Source organism: Nesoenas mayeri (genome assembly GCF_963082525.1).
Source record: "Nesoenas mayeri genome assembly, chromosome: 2".
NCBI classification, from domain to species: domain Eukaryota; kingdom Metazoa; phylum Chordata; class Aves; order Columbiformes; family Columbidae; genus Nesoenas; species Nesoenas mayeri.
In genome coordinates, this window is record NC_137543.1 from 116,647,744 (window position 1) to 116,665,698 (window position 17,955).

Sequence of the window (17,955 nt, forward strand, 5' to 3'; positions counted from 1 at the left end):
CTGAAAGTAGCTGATGCATCAAAAGTGTGAGAGAGATGAATTATATGTTTTATTTGCACAACAAACTGCTAGTGAACAAAGTGGGAACCAGATATGTGCTATAGCGAACACTAGATCATGATTGATTTTGTTTTGGTTTGATGGCTAATTAATTGTTATGCATGGAACTCAAAATTACTCAAGACATATGCCCTCTTTTGCCCCTTTTGTTATTTGCGATTATTGTGCTGGGAAGTAAATAACACTGGATACAAATCCTTTGGGATTAAATTTATTGTTTGAAGAAAAACTCTACTATCTTTTAGCACTGATGTAAGTCACTTTTCATTGAGTCTCTGTGGCTCCTCCAAGCTTCCAGTTTGTCCATAATGCCTGGCTTTCAAAGATGGATGCTCTGTCCTGTGACTTTAAATGAATAAAAATGATGGTAGCAAGAAGACCGTAAAATGAAAAACTGTTACATTAGTATTTACCTTATTGTTTCCACATCTTTAAAAAATAGCTATTATTATTATTATTAACTGTACTTTGAAATAAAAGAGTGAATCAGGAGGAGAGTGAGGGCTACTGTGTTTTTAGTTTTTCCATATGATAGCCTGTTTTCAGACATGTTAACCTAATTTGTTCTCTCTCCTCTTTAATCCCACATTTTTTCTTGTATCTCATGCTTATCTTTCTTCTTCCCATCCTCTCAGTCTTCTCTTGTGTGAGGCATCAGCATTTGAGCAATTCTGATTTTAGCACTTGAAAGAAGACAGATGCACTCCAGTCTTTTGTTTCATTTTTTTCATAACTGATACTGTAAATCAGCTAATTTGTGCTATCAGAGGAAAAACATTTGATCTTCTTTTTACCGTTTTTTGCCACTTTTTTTCTGTTACAGGTAGTTTGTTCTATACAGCAGAGGCACAGATATTAAAATATAATAATATTTTAATGTATTATAAACTTATGATAAAATACTGCCAATGTATGATATGTATTGTGGATGGCTTTAACAGCTAATATTTTGTAAGAATACAAAAATATACCTTGTAGTATTTGCCATTGCTCCACTGTTAGGGTCACTTTTAACATTCTGTGTTATGGGAGCTTTTCCGCTCTATTGCTTTTCAATTTAACAGTGGAGAAATCTAGTGATATCCCATTAATGTGCTGCAGAACTAGATCTCTCAGAAACATAAGTTCCTGCATGTATACCATGGTAGCTGTAAAAACTAAACAAACAACAACAAAAACAAAACTCAACAAACAAACAAACAAGCCAACCCAAAACAACAACCAAACCAAACAAACAACCTTTAGTGTGTTTCTATGAGCACATAAAGCATTTGGACATCTGATCACATGAACATCCACAGGAAGAAGGGAAGAAAATCTAGGTTTGAGAGGGATGATAGTTTCTTTTGTTTGTTTTCACCTTAATGGATTAGAGTATAAATGAGTAAGGTGTTTCTCTTATGTACCCGTTTTTACATCATGCAGCAAGTGCTGTCTGATACAACCTCACTTAGTTTATTTACTAAGAGAATAGCAGATACTGGAAGGAAAAGCTTTGAGCAGAATTTATTCATCAGTTGCCAATTTTTATATGTGGCTAAAAGCCAATAGTCTTAAAGCCAATGGCTTTAAGAGTGTTAATAGTAAGATGTTATGGCTCTCCTGAATGCCTATTGCCTTTTTTCTTTGATAATTTTTGATGTTTTATGATAAGAAAAATGGTGGACATTAAAACCAGTGTGAGAATTAATAGTAGAGTTCATCTTTAGCTGTTTTGAGACCAATGATGTTTTGGTTTTTTTTTTTTTTTTTTTAAAGAAATCACTGATACTAAGGAAACATGTAGCTTCAGTTAATGATTGATCTCTAGACTGCTGGAAATTTGCATTGGAGTTTTTTTGCCTTTGTTAATTATTATTGGTGGTTTATACTTGTGTAAGGAGTTGGAGGAACTGAACTTCTCACAATGGGAGCAAATGTCTGCTGCAGGGTGAGATCTGATCAAGTCTTTATTCAAGAAGTGCACTGTCATGAGATACCTTTTCCTTTGTTTATCAACTTAATTTATAGGTTATATGTACAAATAGAAAGTCACACAATCTATTTGTTAAGGATTGGGGTTTTTTGGTTCCTGCTATGAGTCTTGTATGTGGTTTTGTTGTAGTCTATTATGATCAGATTGGTAGATTTTTCTAGTAATGAGGAGTAGTTGATGTGAGTTTCTTAGTTTTTATTAATATGGTGTATTGGTTATCTGCTCTTAAGGTTGACTATTTTAGTATTTTATACTGTGCTACTCCAGGAAACTTATACTGGATCTTGATTCTTAACTTGGCTTTTATCTCATAGATGAGGTTATGAAATGTAGCAATATATTTGGTGTGTTATCTTTTATGCAGCTACTTGACTTATCTTTTGTCAGAAACTTAGAGCATTTGATAACACTAATAATGTCTGAAAGCGAAATACTTGAAACTACGGAGTCTTAATTTTTTATGGGTTGCTAAAATAGACATTTTTGGTTGCAAGGAAGTGAGACAGCAAAGGAAATAGAATGGTGGTGAGGGGAGTGTCAGATATTGCCATAGATAATAATCATGAGAGTGGGACACATTCCAATATTCTGTTATTTAGGTCATTACCTGAGGGAGAAAATAAAATAATCTAAAAACTGATGGTGTGACCCTTCTTAGATTTATGTGGTTTGAAGGACAGGGGAGCAAATTAAAGAACCTTTCTCACCTCCTGTCCTTACTGTAAATTTCCCAGACAGACATTAGGCACTGTCCTAGAAAAGGAGAAGAGGCAGCAGAAAGCAAGATAGGAAGGTTCTAAGAGCAACAAAAACTGTGCAGCTTCTAAAAGCCACAGATGTAGTACCTGTGAAGCTGATAGATGGATTGACCTTGTACACTGCAGCAGATTGTCTTAACTAATTGAAGTAGCTCTTTATCACAATGTCTTTGGAATAATTCAAGAATGGCTTAATTTTCAAACTTCATTTATGCTACCGTTTGTACCTGTGCATTATCTATTATAGACCCTTAAAGGCGCATTTTGGTGTCAGTGTTAGTAATAAATTGATCCTCCTCTTATGCATCATGATGTTCTACAATAGCATTTGTTTACTTTTTAGTATTTTCTGAAATGGTTTAAAAAAAAATCCCAACAACAAACCAAACACACACACACACACACACACACACAAATGAGCAGTGGAAAAAAAAAACACCCAAACTCTTTGGAGTTCAGTGTGGTGCCTTTAATTTGTTTATGTTGGTAGAACTGTGATTCGGTTCACAAACACTTGTCAGCATTGTGCATAGATTATCTTTGAACCTGCTGTAGTTTCTGTGCTATTATACCAGAGGGCAAGCACTTCAGTGCTTTCCTTTCCTGGTGAATTGATTAATGTGGGCTTATATTAATTGCTTTAAAAACACTTTGTTCTGCTCATTAGTCATTTTAATTTTCAAGTTTAAGGTTGACGTGCTCCCTTTAAAAAGGTAGACCTACTTGCTTCTAAATTACTTCTCTGGTTTTATGTGTTTTCTTGTTTTCTGTAATGAATTGAATATATGGAGTAGTTCTTATAACAAGTAAGCTTATGGGGCCTAGTCCAGCTGAACTGAACAGTGGAATTACATGTGTGAGGTGTACAACACTAGTGAGAAAATCACAGTGCAGATGGATTGAAACTGTCAGAGGATCATACAGTTTTATTAGAACTTTGGGAAACATTCATTTAGATTTTGAACCTGATTCTGATTGCACTAATTTTGCATCTATGCAAACTGAGCTGTAAGCTCCCTGATTTTCTTGTCAGAGAAATCATGCTAACATAAATCAGCAATGAATTAGTATGATTTTTGCTATTCCTATTATTTGGTTTAGTATTTGCCCAGAAATAGACTCTTGAAATGTTGTGTGTCAGCTAATAACACTGTTGCCAAGTCACACATCGTTATAATTCATATCAAAGGCAATGGTTAGAGTTCATTATTTTGAGTGAGCTCTCACAGTCTAGTCATGTACTGGCTCTAATACTAATCACTGTTTCTAATGTAAAACACAACTCCTTTGTGCTACATTTTATAGAAGTTTCCCTTTAGTAAAGAAATTAGCTATTAACCTTATACCTGTAATATTGTTTCTTCTTCAGTGTTGCTGATCAATTGCTGAATGTCTTGAGTTTTAAAAATGTAGGGCTGCTATTTGATGTTACTCTTAGGTCAAATATTGAAAAATGTCATATTGTAAGGTTCACATATTTACTCTTTTTATGTAAAGCATTAAGCAGAAAGAGAAAATACCATTCTTTCTTGGGTATTTTTGCTTTTAGTCGTGATTTTTTGCCATAGTGAATACAAGCAGCAAATAAAAAATAAGCAGGTAATGAGGAAGGTTCAGCTGGTTAGGGTGCTACAGTTGGAGTTGTAGGCTTGACTGAATTCAGTTTGCCACAAATCCTTTGTTCAGCATGAGACAAATCTAAACTGTCATCCAGTCTATTGTCTTGTGCTGAACAGTAGGTGCCTGGAGAAGACTGCAAGAAGGCAAGCGAATGGCAATACTTTCTGCAGACTTTCTTAGCCCCTCTGTGATTTTTTTCAGAAGCCATATAAGAAGACCTGGTGTTCTGTAACCAGTAGCTATTGATGAGTAATTTCATTTCATTTACATGGATTCAAAAAGATATTTGTCATAATATTAGTTATTCTATAGCATAATCATCTGTATGAAGATTTATCATCTTTAGCGCTCTTCTTCGGATTTCTTTGTTTAATCTGACACTTGCCACTAAATTTGACACCATCAAGTTCCTACAGTAAAAAAGAAGCACATAGTACTTCATAAATCTCTGGCATATTATTTCCTTTAGCTGTATTTTAGCAACCTGAACAGTCCTGCCCCTATTTTTAAGAGCTATTAGTAGGGCTCCTTATAAAATAAGTTTTGAAAACAAAACTGTATCAACCATCTCTCTTTTAGCCACATGCTTACTGACTTCTTCAAAGATCTGTCATGTATTTGACATTTCATCCCTTTAAAATGAATGTCTTTGTTCTTGCTCTGTGTGTGCCCACCAGTTCTGTTCTTCAGAATAGCTTCTACTCACGTGTTCAGCTAAGAATGTGTGTAATACCCAGATTTTCACCCCCCATTGGACTTCTCTCAAAAGTTAGTATCTGATAACATCACTTTTTCTGTCTTTTAAATCTCTTCTATGAAAGCAGAGAGTTTTAAATGAGGCACACGCTACAGTTAAGAGCTATTTTCTTCTCTAGCTCCTTTAGAACTCTTGGGTAAACAGAGTCTAGTCCTGGTGATTTGCAGTCTCTACACAGATTAGAATCTGAAATGTTATCTTAATTTTCATTTCAGATTTTAATCCCATTGTTGAATGGATAGCTTAAGTTTGGTTTAATGGCTCTTTTCTCCTTCAGATATTCTTTAATTATTTTTAAATTATCCAAGAGATGCTTGATTACAAGCGTTTCTGTGAAGAAAAGGTCTTGCTCTGTGGAAGGCTTGCCAGCATTCTGTTGCATCTCTCTTTCAAACATCTGCTGTTCTTCAGAGATTGTGACAGCCCTTTTGTCATGTAGTAGAATGAAGTTGTGTAGGAATTGAAAACACTTGGGATCAATGTTAGTTGACTGCCTGAAGAAGTGATCTGTGGCGTGTGAATTGTGTATTTTGCTTTTATCTCACCCACTCACTTCCATTTGTCCCTGCTCAGCCATCTCTTTATCAGTACAGAGGGTTAATTTCTTTTTTGTATTTTAAATGCAGTATGAGTTTGGTTTTTTTTTTTTTGTTTGTTTGGTTGGTTTTTTTTGTTTTTGTTTTTTTTTTTAGGGATGGGGCAGGGGGAAAGTTTGTAGAAGAATTTAAAATACCCTGAACTGTATTTTAGAACAGGCTCCAAACCTACACGATGTCCTTTATACTGCTTTCTTGCTTCTTGCTGTATCACACTCTACAGGAAGTGTAAAAAGAGACAAGTCTGCAATGAGTTGGGTAGAAGGTGTAAGGCCTACTTTACCTTCCTGATTTAGTTCATTGAAAGCATAGGACAGTAATTTAGCAGAGAGATGTGTTTACGTTTACACCTTACAGGTCACCTTCAGAAAGCCATATGGGTTCAGAAGCTTTCATTAACGTTATCTGGATAAAAAAGTGTTGGAAGTCTGAGGTGTAAAGTGAATGCTTTGCTGTCTTGGAAATGTTCCAAGGTTACTGGTACAGTGTTGATTTTGATGGCAAATGAAGTACTTTCTCACTCTCGTTCTTTCTTTGAACAGATTGTGTTTATAATTTTTTAGGGATGAGAATAATAACCAAAGGTCCTGGTTGATGTAAAAAAAAACCAAACCTAATTGCAATTCTTGCTTGTGCAAATAGTTTTGTATGGACACTCTCAGGCAAGAGAGTGCTTGGTTATGTAAGGTCAGAAGCAAGAAAATGTTGCTTGACATACTGTTGGGTTTTTCATATCATAGAATATGTCAAGTTAGAAAGGACCCATAAGCATCATCAAGTCCAAGTTCCTGCTTCTTGCAGGAATACCTAAAACTAAATCGTATGACTATGAGTGTATAACTAAAAGGTTTTTTCAGAATTGCCTGAAGCTTTGTCATACATCAAATCAGTTAAAATTATTTAGGAAACAATTATTTTACATTTAAGAAACTGTAGCTACTTAGGTCTGAATTCTCAGACTTCCATTTAAAGTTATAAATATACAAAACCTAAAAAAAAAGAGGAAAAAATAAGGCTTAGGAAAAGTACCCAAGATATGGTTGAAATATCTTGTCTAACCAGCTATTGATTCATTCTAGACAATATTATAACGTTTCGAAACATAAAGATGTGTTTTATGTTAAATTAAAATCTGAAAATTAACTTATAGAACATTTAAAGCAATTTTTATTTAATGTTAAAAAATTGCAGAACTGGAGGAAGGGCTAACTTTATTAAGTTTGCTTACCTTCAAACGAGGCTTTAAAACTTGAGGAAAAATGGAATTGCTTCTCTTATTTTTTAGTTGGATACAATAACAGTTTGAAATACATAATCACAGCCTGGCAAAAACTTCAGGAAATACCAGTCTTCAGTCTTTAACAGAAACATCAAAAAGTTCTGCTAAAAAATAGTATAGGCTCCTTAAAGAAAGTAAGATTTACTAAACTTCATCAGTTCCATTTGTGACGATTAGTGGACTTCATCCTTAAGCTGAAAAATCTCTTCAGGCATAAAGCTGCTTAAAATCAGTTTTCAGAGTAAGATATTGTGATTGTAATTAAAAGGTTTTAAATTGTATAATTTCTGATACTTCAGGAGATGAGTAGGTTTATCAGAAATTATAATAATCACTTCACCATCCTTGTAATAATTGTTTTAATTCATCTGATTTTGAAAGTTTATGAACAAATATGGTTATTTATATAGACATTTCAAGACCCTGATTGCGAGATGTGTATTTTAAAGTAAGGTTTGCATTTCTTTTCCGCATATCTTTTATTGATTATCATCTCACTATTAAGTAGTTCTTCTTTCTGATAACAAGAACTATTAGAGAAAGTAACGTATCTCAATGAAATGTTCTTAAACTAAAACGTAGATTTACATCAGTGAAATGCCAACATTTGGAATGGATGATTGACATGGTTTGGTTCAGTTGATCCTTGTAACTGGGGTACTTACTTTGAATCAAACTGATAAGGGATTTGGAAATGAATCTTGTAAGTCAGGAAGGACAATCATTCAGTTATTTCCTCTGAGACGGGACACATTAATACAGTCCAGTTTTCCTGAAAATGCTTTCTTTCAGAGTGAAATAAAACTAATGTTAAAATATGTTAAGACAGTTTGAATAGAATAATTTTGAGTATCTTTGCAAATTGTGGTATAGATTTACCTTGAATTTTGAAAATTGTCCCTAAATGGAATTTTTGTTCTCAGGTAAATTCTAATTTCTAGTAACAATCATGTAGAACTCAGAATACAGATTTGACTGTTATGCACAATCAGAGGGAAAAAAAATAATCTGTAAAATCATAATGGAAAACTGAATTCATCAAAACTACATTTACTCTTAATTTATGACTTTGAAAATCTGTCTCTGTAATTTTCTGCAAGTCAGTATAATATGTAAATCTCTGCATAGTTTTCTTGTTTTGGTTTCTTAGAGATAGGTGTAATAAAAAAAAATCAGCCATATATCCATATTGAAGCATGTTACTGAACAAAACAAAATAAACTGTGGCATGTAGGTTTTGTCACTGGCAATATTGGAGTATTTTTGCAGCCTACAGTGGAACCAACTAAATTTATTATATACAGGAAGCTAGGCTGTGTGTGTGTGTGTGTGTATATATATATCTATCTCAGGAGGAAGGTTGCTTTTTTTTTATTCTGATGGTACTGGTCAACGAGGAATAGCCTGACATATTACTTTATGTTACAGATCTCAATACTTCGCAGATAGTCCATTTGGAGAATGAATTTGTCCTTTCTAGAATGTAATCAAAAGGGTGAATTGGAACACTAGGAGCTTAGATATCAAATCCTTGATATCAGAGTGAATGAAAATGTTCTATAAACTCAGCAAGTAAGAAAATAGGATACTACTGAAAAGGGCTTGAATATGTATTTTTAATGTTTTAGACTAAATCAATTCTTTTTTCAAAGCTAGGAGGGACCATCGATGCATAGATGTCAAGAGACCATGAAGATAACACATAATGGAAAGATTAATATTAATTTTTCAAGCCAAATATCCCTGTGGACTTAGTATTTAAGGGAAAGAAATACAATTTTAAAATATATATATATATATATTTTAAGGAGGCAAACTGCATGTAGTTTATTTTCAAAAGTGAAACAAACATTTTTACACCCTAAAAAGCAGGAAAGTGATATAATTCCAGCAAACCAGAGGTTTTATGTTGCCACCGAATGTGCAGAGCAGAGTTGCAGAGGCTGCAACTTTGTCAGAGAGCTTCAAATCATTTTATTTTAGACTATAAAACTTAGTGCTGGTCAAGCTTTTGATCATAGTCTTTCTTGTTTTATATCATGTTGTGTGTCTGTAGTATTTGGGGAATATAACACATACACTTCACTTATGAATTAAAAATATATATATATAATTTTAATGTCATCTTACAATTACTCCTGCCTGACTGGGAAAAAAATTGTATTATGATTTTATATTAAGAAAAAGGGACATTTTATTTTAGAATTGTTGGTTAGGTATTCTCTACTACTTGTGAACAGGCAAGGGTAAAATTGTAGGAAATAATGGGAAATTGGTGAAACACAGTATCTTTTGGTTTAGACATACCAAAAGACAAAGATTGCTATAAAAACATGAATTTTGAAGTTGAGAACTGAACAGGAATTGAAAATACAAACTGTTCTCCCTCAGTACGCTTGCTGAGACTGCTGGCAAATTAACTGGGATTGCATTGACACCTTTCCAATAAATATGTGCCACAGACAGTTTTTGGGCTTAGGCTGGAACTGAAAGTAAACCCCTTTAATTTTGCCACATAGTTACTGGAGGTTATTAACAATTCAACTGCTGATACATGATCAAAACAGAACTGTTATGGATCAGTACATTGAATACAAATCTTCACATTTTACTTATTGAAAAAATATTTTCCTTGGCTTTCAAATACTTTGACAGTTGTAGCAAATACTTAAGATGTTTGAAAGAAGAAATATTGTGCTTCAGATATTTTTCTTACAGTGGAGCTGTAAATTTATTTTAATTCTCAGATATTGTTCCCTTGTGTTTGTGAACAGCATTCAGCTGTTCCTTGTTAGGTTTCCCCTGTTCAATATTAATTACACACTTGTGAAAGAATTTAAAATATAATCATCAAATAATAGTGAGGTTTCTTTTATTAATACATACAGACCTTTATTGTTGTGTTTATCTCCTTTTTCTCTCTACTACAAAAAGTAGAGCATAAAATAAAAATCTAATTCTACAACATATATCCTGCAAAAAGGCCAAAAGTTCTCTCTTCCTTCTTGCCCTCTGCGTCATTTGAAATATAAACTACAGTTGCTGAGAAAGTTTAGGAACTGGAATTGAAAAATAAACCTTTTCGAGAAAACTGACTTCAAAATAATTGGAACCCCTAAAGATAAGGTTGATAGATCTTCTCCCTGGTGTATTTTATGGTAGATACCATTGTAAATTGTGCCTTGGTATAATGTTTCTTAAAATCAATAGCAAGATCATTGTCTTTGAACAGCTACTGAAGGGAGTGGTATCAAGGTGTGGCAGTAAGATTACTAAAACTTTCTGGTTCAGTGATGAGTTTTCATTATTTGGGATTCACCCAAAAAGAGTAAATTTATCTGAAGTTTTCTCTAATTTATTGAAGGTAGCAATGGCCCTAAGAGGCTGTTCCAACTTAGAAACTCATATCCTTGAGTTTAGTTGCTGGTTGAGGAGTTTCCAACTGACTGTCTCCACCAACTTCATATCTTTCAGTGCTGCCAAAATGGCATGAAGTCACAGATATGTTGACCATTTTGTGTTTTTTCTCTAGCCTTTACTGCAGATTTTCAATTTGATAGTACTAACATTTGTGTACTTGTGGGTTTGGGTCTCTTTTTTGTGTGTATGATTTGAACTAAAAATACAGGAATGAACAGCCGTGGTGAAATGAGCATTAATTCTGAAGTCATTTGTCAGGGATCAAAATAAAATTGTGTGTTAGCACCTGTTTTTATTGTGAGGCATGTCTTGTCTGTTGCATCACTGTCCTTCTAGGAAAAGGTATCTGTGCTATGCAATGAGGAGTGAAAAGTGATTACTCCAAGTGTAGCAGTCTGTGGCTTTTTTATCAAAACTTACAGCTATGCGATAATACGTGGACTCTAAATCCAGTGCTCTATATTTTTACAGGAGAATTTGCCCTGTTTCCTTTATTTAGGGACCAGCTGCCACTGTAGGTATAACCTACTGACAGGTAATTCCTTTCTATAAAGGAGGAAAATGGCAATTTGGACATGGAGAATTTATGATTTTTTTATTAGAGCAGAGAATTTACCAAAGAAGTTTAGTTAAAAAAGCTAAATAAGAATATAAAATTGTTAGACAATTTTAATTAAAGGAATAAAATAGTGACATTATTAAATTGCTTTGTTAGTGACACAAGATCAGTAGTTCTACTGATTTCACTGTTTCTTTTTGTAACTTCATATAATACCTAGTTTGAACAGATGCAACTGAAATATCCCATCTCATTTTCATCAGACAAAGAATTTTGTATAGAGAATCATTACAGATATTCTTGATACCAAATAAGAAAGGAATTAGTCTTCTGCTCTCTCCTCAAGACTGGCTTCATCAGGGTCCACCAGAATTACTCCTGTGATTAGCAAACACAAGGCAGCATAAATTCACACTCTGGTGTAAGGTACTTTCTTTTGGATGCAAGTGCTGGGATGGAAAGCTTAAACTCTAAATCACAAGTCCTGTTGTTAAGACTCCTACTTCAAAGTGGGTGCCTGGCTTTCTTACAGGATCACACCTGTATCAAAAGCCTTTGGTCTGTGTTTAGTGTTCTGCAGCAGGTTTGCATTTTGCAGGAAGGCAATTTAGGATGTCTCAGAAAAACAGATCTTGCATAGTTTTTGAAGGCAAAAGCGTAATCTTGTTCTGAAAATCATTAAAGTGTTAAAAATTCAGATTGTACTGATGGCAAGCCCTTATAAAATTAAGTGACCAGTTATTTTGAGCTAGTGATATTTATTTGGATGCAGATTTAGATGAGAAGACAATGTGAGTACTTGATATTTATAATTATGATTTGTTTACATGTATGATTATAACTCCTTATGTTTTCCAAACTGGATAGGACTTAATTTAATATAAATTTTATAAATGTCTAAAAAGAACCAAACTACTTTTAAATTAGCATAGGACCATTCTATGAAGTAAATTCAATAGCTAAACTCCTCTTTTACCTGCTTTAAGGCATTTCCTTTGTAGAACTGTAAGAGAGCAATGAAGAACGTGATAATGTCACTCTCCTGCACATATATGCAATTTGGGATAAATCGGATTTACGTTGCTTTATGTGACTTTATGCTTCAGCTATGTTATGTGTATAACTTTCTTTAAAGGCTGCAGCTCTTTCTTTTTTGAATCATAAAGGTTTGCAAGTCACCTTTCAGAATAGCCATGCTTGCTATAGTTTCATCTTAGCTTATCTCAGCAGAAAGTATAGCTGACTTTGTTACTCTGTAACAATTGGGACTGCTTATAGTGTTTGAAACCAATTGGTTCATAATCTACTCTTTACCACAAGTGTTTTTATAGGTTTTGCCTAACCTAGGATTACTTAGCTGTTCTTGGTATTTGATGGTATTATAGTGTCAATGTGTTCTCAGTTTAAATGCTGCTTATGTAGCAAAGTAAGCAGCTTTTGCTGGGGTAAGTAATTCCAATATGCCCTAAGCATAAGAAGTTTTGTGCTGGCAAAACTTCATTTTGTCAAATGATTGCTTTTACAGCAGTTGCTCTTTTTGGGAGCGTGTGGTGTTTAAATGACCTTTTTTACATCCAGGGTTGTTGTACATACATCAGCGAAGTTCCTTTTCACATGGTCTAAGCTTTTAATTTAACTAGTAGATTTGTTCATAGAAAATGAACTTCAAATATAATAAGTGTCCTTATCTGCAGTCCTTGGACTCTCTCACAACCTGGCTGTGTCCAAGGTGCCATAACTGTCTATTTAAGGGTTGTTAGCTGGCACTGAGGAGAATGGCTTTCCAGTTCTCCTGACCTCTGTAAGAAAATTGTGGGGATTTCCATTGCATATGGCTATCTTTTCCATCACTTTATAAGAACAGAAATTGTCCTTAAATTCAAGCTTCTTAACTTAAAAATAATGAGTTTCTTTCCTTATATAAACTCTCTCTCAGAATGTATTAACGTTATCTGTTGGGTTTATCTTGTGCTTTTACACATTTCTGCATGCAAGAAACATTAAACGCACTTGGTTGAACAAGGCTGTTACTTAGCTACATTAAGCATATTAATATAGGTGCATAAAATTATATTATTTGATGTTTTTACCAATTTAGTGGATGTGTTTTACTTGTCTGTAGGCTCATATGCCAGTGTTGTACAGTGTAATAAATCTTGTGCTAAGCCCCTGCTCCCATCTCAACTTCATGTAGATTCTATATGGTCATCATTGTTACATTTAGTTGAATGTAAGGATTAGAGAAATAAGAAAACAATACAAAATAGGAAATTCTTATTTATACTTAATGTATATATCTGACTTCTAAGCTCTTCATAGATGCGACTGTTCTGTTAGCATGCCTTTCATTCCTTATTACCTTATATTTCCTTTACATAACATGATTTCAGCAGACTTGAACAATCAGGGCTCTGATGGGTGACATTAAGTGAAGCATTTAATGATTTTTATGACCCTTGAATGTTTAGCCCTCTTGATTTTTCTTATTAAGCTGGTGGAAGAGAACGTGCAATTCCTTTTAGTTGTTTCAGGTCACAGTCTAGTTCTTCAGCTCACGCTATCCATACAAGTAATAGCTTCTCTTTCTTACTGGACATGAATAAAAACTTTTAAATGGAAACATGTAATTTTAGGAACATCTGGGTTCTTTTTAATGAATAGTTTACCAAAAAGAATTAATCTGATTGTTGTTATACTGGAAGCCAGTATAGGGCATTATACAGTGAAGCTTCAAACATGAAATGAAATGCTTATTTTAATCAAATATAACTCCTGTTTATTCATAGAGAAATATAAAACTTTGTGTTTTTAACTGACATACTACTTACAATTTTGTTGTATGTTCAATGCTGAGTTCCCCGAAAAATTGTACAAAAGCACCTGCCTCATGTTGAGTAAACATCCATAGTGGACATCCTCAGCACTTTCAGATGTGCTTGACTTCTGCATGTATTACACAGACTTCATAATACAGTCTTGTCTTATAGCTGTATCACAAGGCTAAAACCTACCTACTGTTTATGAAACACTTGAGTAATATCAGAAAGATACAAGAAAAAAATCTTTGAAACACCCAATTTGGTGTTCTGAGTTGGGTTTGGCATCTAGGATAGTGTGTAAGAAAAAGGAATAATAATTCTTCAAATAAGACGGTATGATATGGGGAAAACTGTGTGACCATGTAGTTTGTATGTCATTGTAGTGTTTGTGAGAGAAACACACGCTTTACTAATAAAAATATTTTGGGTTCTAAGAATTGAAAAGGCTGCATTGCTGTAGAGTATTACTGGTTTTTGAGAATATTCTTCATACAACTCTATACATGCTGGTTTGTGTCTGATTTTGAAATTCAGAAGACTAACTAAATTATTTTGGGTAACCTCTCTTCAGTATTGTCTACTTTTTGTGAGTTTTGTGTGTTAAATAATAATTCATTTCTTCTTTTCTTAAACCAATCTTAAAATATGTTTTTACAGCCTTGTGGAAGAAATCCATCTTTTTCCAGTTCTTTTCCAAGTCATCTTGGTAAGAATTTTTTTATATATATATATATATATAAGCTAATAGATAGGTATCATATATCCCAAACCATGTCAAATTAGTAAGCTTAATAAGGAATGTTGATAAAATAAAATTGAACAGTCTATCAATACAAAGGAATCTAGTGTAAGCAGATGTCTATGATTCTCACCATCTACTGTATAAAAAAAAAATAAATACTTTTCCTTTTTTGAACCAAATAAAAACCTGAAAATAGAATTAATAAGCCTGATCCTTAATTAGAACAATATATTTGCCCAGCCAGAGCAACAAATGCTGAGAGATTTACGTTTTAACCCAAATGTGCATCAAACCCGAGTTTGACTGTGATAATGCCAATTCTCACTATTTGCTTCTAGAATTTATTTCAATATGAAGTATCAAGGATATGATTTTTGGATAGTCACATGTTGAATTCCCATTCCTAGGTAGGATGTTGATGTTTTTTGTGTCCCCAAAATATTGCAAAACAAAGAAAAATCTGTAGGCTACTTTGGAAGCTGGGTAGTGCGCTATCCACTAGCCTTCTCATGGCTAAATTCCAGTCTTTTGTTTATTTTTTCAATCTTCTTGTTTAGGAAGTTGTATCAGGTAAGTGTCCTATCATGTAAACATGCTCCTGATGAATACTAACTACACATTATGAATAAATATGCATAATTTATGCAGTGTGGGCAGATTGAGTACGTGGTTTTGGATCGTTCTTGAAATTCAGTCTTACTCAGAGTGGAAGATGTTTTTAAATGTGATTCTCAATCAACTTTTATATTTTCCTTTCTTAGGAAAATTTTAATCTTCTCTTTCCCTCTGCAGTGGTTTATTTCATTGCCTATCATTTTAAATCTCTTTAATACTGCGTAACCACATAAGCCCTGTTTAGTGATGATAGATTTTTTCCAGTGGTAACAGAACACAGGATTTATGTACATATATGTACAAGTCTCCTATTGTGATAAGTATTAACAATAAAACCAACATTTTGCAGTGTTTCTTAAATAGTTTTGACCTAGTTTAAGTGCTGCTTTTAGGTAGTACAAAAGAGACATACAGTAAAATGTGAAAGTCAAATGTTTCACGTTAATATCCTCAAATATGAAAGTAATGTTTTTGAAACTTCTCCAGCTGTTGTAATCTCAAAGTTTAAATGCCAATATATATTTATCTACACCCACACTTATATGTATGCTAGTATACAGCTATTGAATATTTGAGTACGGTTATGATCTCTAGAAATATTCACAGATCTTTAAAAACTTTTTATAACATGGATAGTCATAGCATTCAAAGTGTTTGAATGTCATGCTATGTCAGTAGGGTCAGTTGAAGTCAACAATAAACCCTCCCTCTTGACATCCCTACACAGAGTTGGACCTGATGAGTTATAGAAATATTTTTTAGGGAGTAAAAAGCAGCTCAAAATCATCTTCATGGTCTGTGAAGATTTCATAGTTCTCCTAAAGCTCTATAGATCTCTTTGAGCTTATGGTTAGAGTTGTGAGAGAGAAACCTTATAGCTTTTAGGGAGGGGAAAGAAAAGCAATCAACTTTTAACATGATTTGTTCAGGAAGGCTGCCTGTGGTGGCTTCAGTAGCCAGACATAGCAGTCAAGCTTCAACAGTACACTGACTGTCAGCTGTGGCTGTGGTTGGCTCAAGGGATGTGAGACCTTAAAAAGGTTTCTACCCTCCTTACTGTTCCCCCATCTTTCCTACAGAAGAGCAAACTCAGTAAAGGAATATTAAACAATTGGGAAGGCTCAGAAGATGGGACTAGTCAGGCTGGAATGATATATCTTTGGGCTATTTCTCCTTATGAACAGAACAAATTAACAAATTCCTTTATATTTTCTGAAATAATTTTCATGGTCCTATGAGTGAAGGGAGCTCCATAGCATTTAGACTTCCCATTACTGTCTATACACTAGTCTTTGGCTAGGTTTCTACATTTTATAGGCTTCAAGAAACAGCACAGTTCAGTAACATCAAGCCCTGTGGTGTTCTATCTAGAATTTTACCCGACCCTAAGCTATTGAATTTCAATGCTTCAGTTAATACACTGTTTTGTACTGTCAATAAATTAATTCAGAGCTATTGCTATGAAGTTCAAGGGATATCAGTAGTACTTCATAACTTGCTATGCCAGACCAAACATCCACTGTCTTCTATGTATCCTTAGATGCAGTTTGTGTTGTCTCCAGCAATGCCACTGACAGGACATTGACTCTTAGACTCTGAAGGGAAATACTGTGGGCCCAGAATTGGAGGGTATCTCCTGCAGCAGTCTTCATTTCCAAACTGTGCTCCAATCAAAGTGGGATCAAATGTCCTAGTTTTCATCTAGCTATTGCCGCAGTGAGGGCACGATGGCTTCCAAATACTGCGCAATTTACAAGAAATAGGTTTTAGTGTGACTGCTTCTCATGTTCATCAATGCAGTGTTGCACTACCTCATACACTGCATATGGCCCTGTGTTTTGATCTAAGCAATAACACTGAGGTCTGACAATTTTTTTACCCTTTGTCATGTATCTGGACCAAGTAGATCTCTGAACTCAGCTGGATCATACCAAATCACAGTATCACGGTACGTTTGGGATTGGAAGGGACCTCAAAAGATCATCTAGTCCAATTTCCCCTGCTGGAGCAGGAACGCCTAGTTGAGGTTGCACAGGAACATGTCCAGGTGGGTTTTGAATGTCTCCAGGGAAGGAGACTCCACAACCTCCCTGGGCAGCCTGTTCCAGTGCTCTGTCACCCTCACTGAGAAGAAGTTTCTTCTCAAATATAAGTGGAACCTCTTGTGTTCCAGCTTGATCCCATTACCCCTTGTCCTATCATTGTTTGACACTGAGAAGAGCCTGGCTCCATCCTCATGGCACTCACCCTTTATATATTTATAAACATTAATAAGGTCACCCCTCAGTCTCCTCTTCTCCAAACTAAAGAGACCCAGCTCCCTCAGCCTTTCTTCATAAGGGAGATGCTCCGCTCCATCATCTTTGTTGCCCTATGCTGGACCCTCTCCAGCAGTTCCCTGTCCTTCTGGAACTGAGGGGCCCAGAACTGGACACAATATTCCAGATGTGGTCTCACCAGGGCAGAGTAGAGGGGAAGGAGAACCTCTCTTGATCTACTAACCACCCCCCTTCTAATACACCCCAGGATGCCATTGGCCTTCCTGGCCACAAGGGCAGTATTGGCTCATGGTCATCCTGTTGTTGTCCACCAGGACCCCCAGGTCCCTTTCCCCTACACTGCTCTCTAATATGTAATTTCCCAACCTATACTGAAACCTGGGATTGTCCCTACCCAGATGCAGGACTCTACACTTTCCCTTGTTAAATTTCATCAGGTTATTCCCCACCCAACTCTCCAGCCTGTCCAGGTCTTG

The 17,955-nt window shown here is 34.8% G+C and overlaps 1 protein-coding gene across 1 annotated transcript in view; it reads left to right on the plus strand.

Annotated features, from left to right (window-relative positions):
• The window catches only part of ULK4 (unc-51 like kinase 4), a gene marked incomplete at both ends in the record, with an annotated part of 236,773 nt that overhangs the window by 96,295 nt on the left and 122,523 nt on the right, over window positions 1-17,955 (plus strand). Inside the window, one exon of the mRNA XM_080338597.1 lies at window positions 14,501-14,549. Coding sequence (XP_080194723.1) covers window positions 14,501-14,549 — 49 coding nt within the window. The remainder of the gene's footprint in view (window positions 1-14,500; window positions 14,550-17,955) is intronic.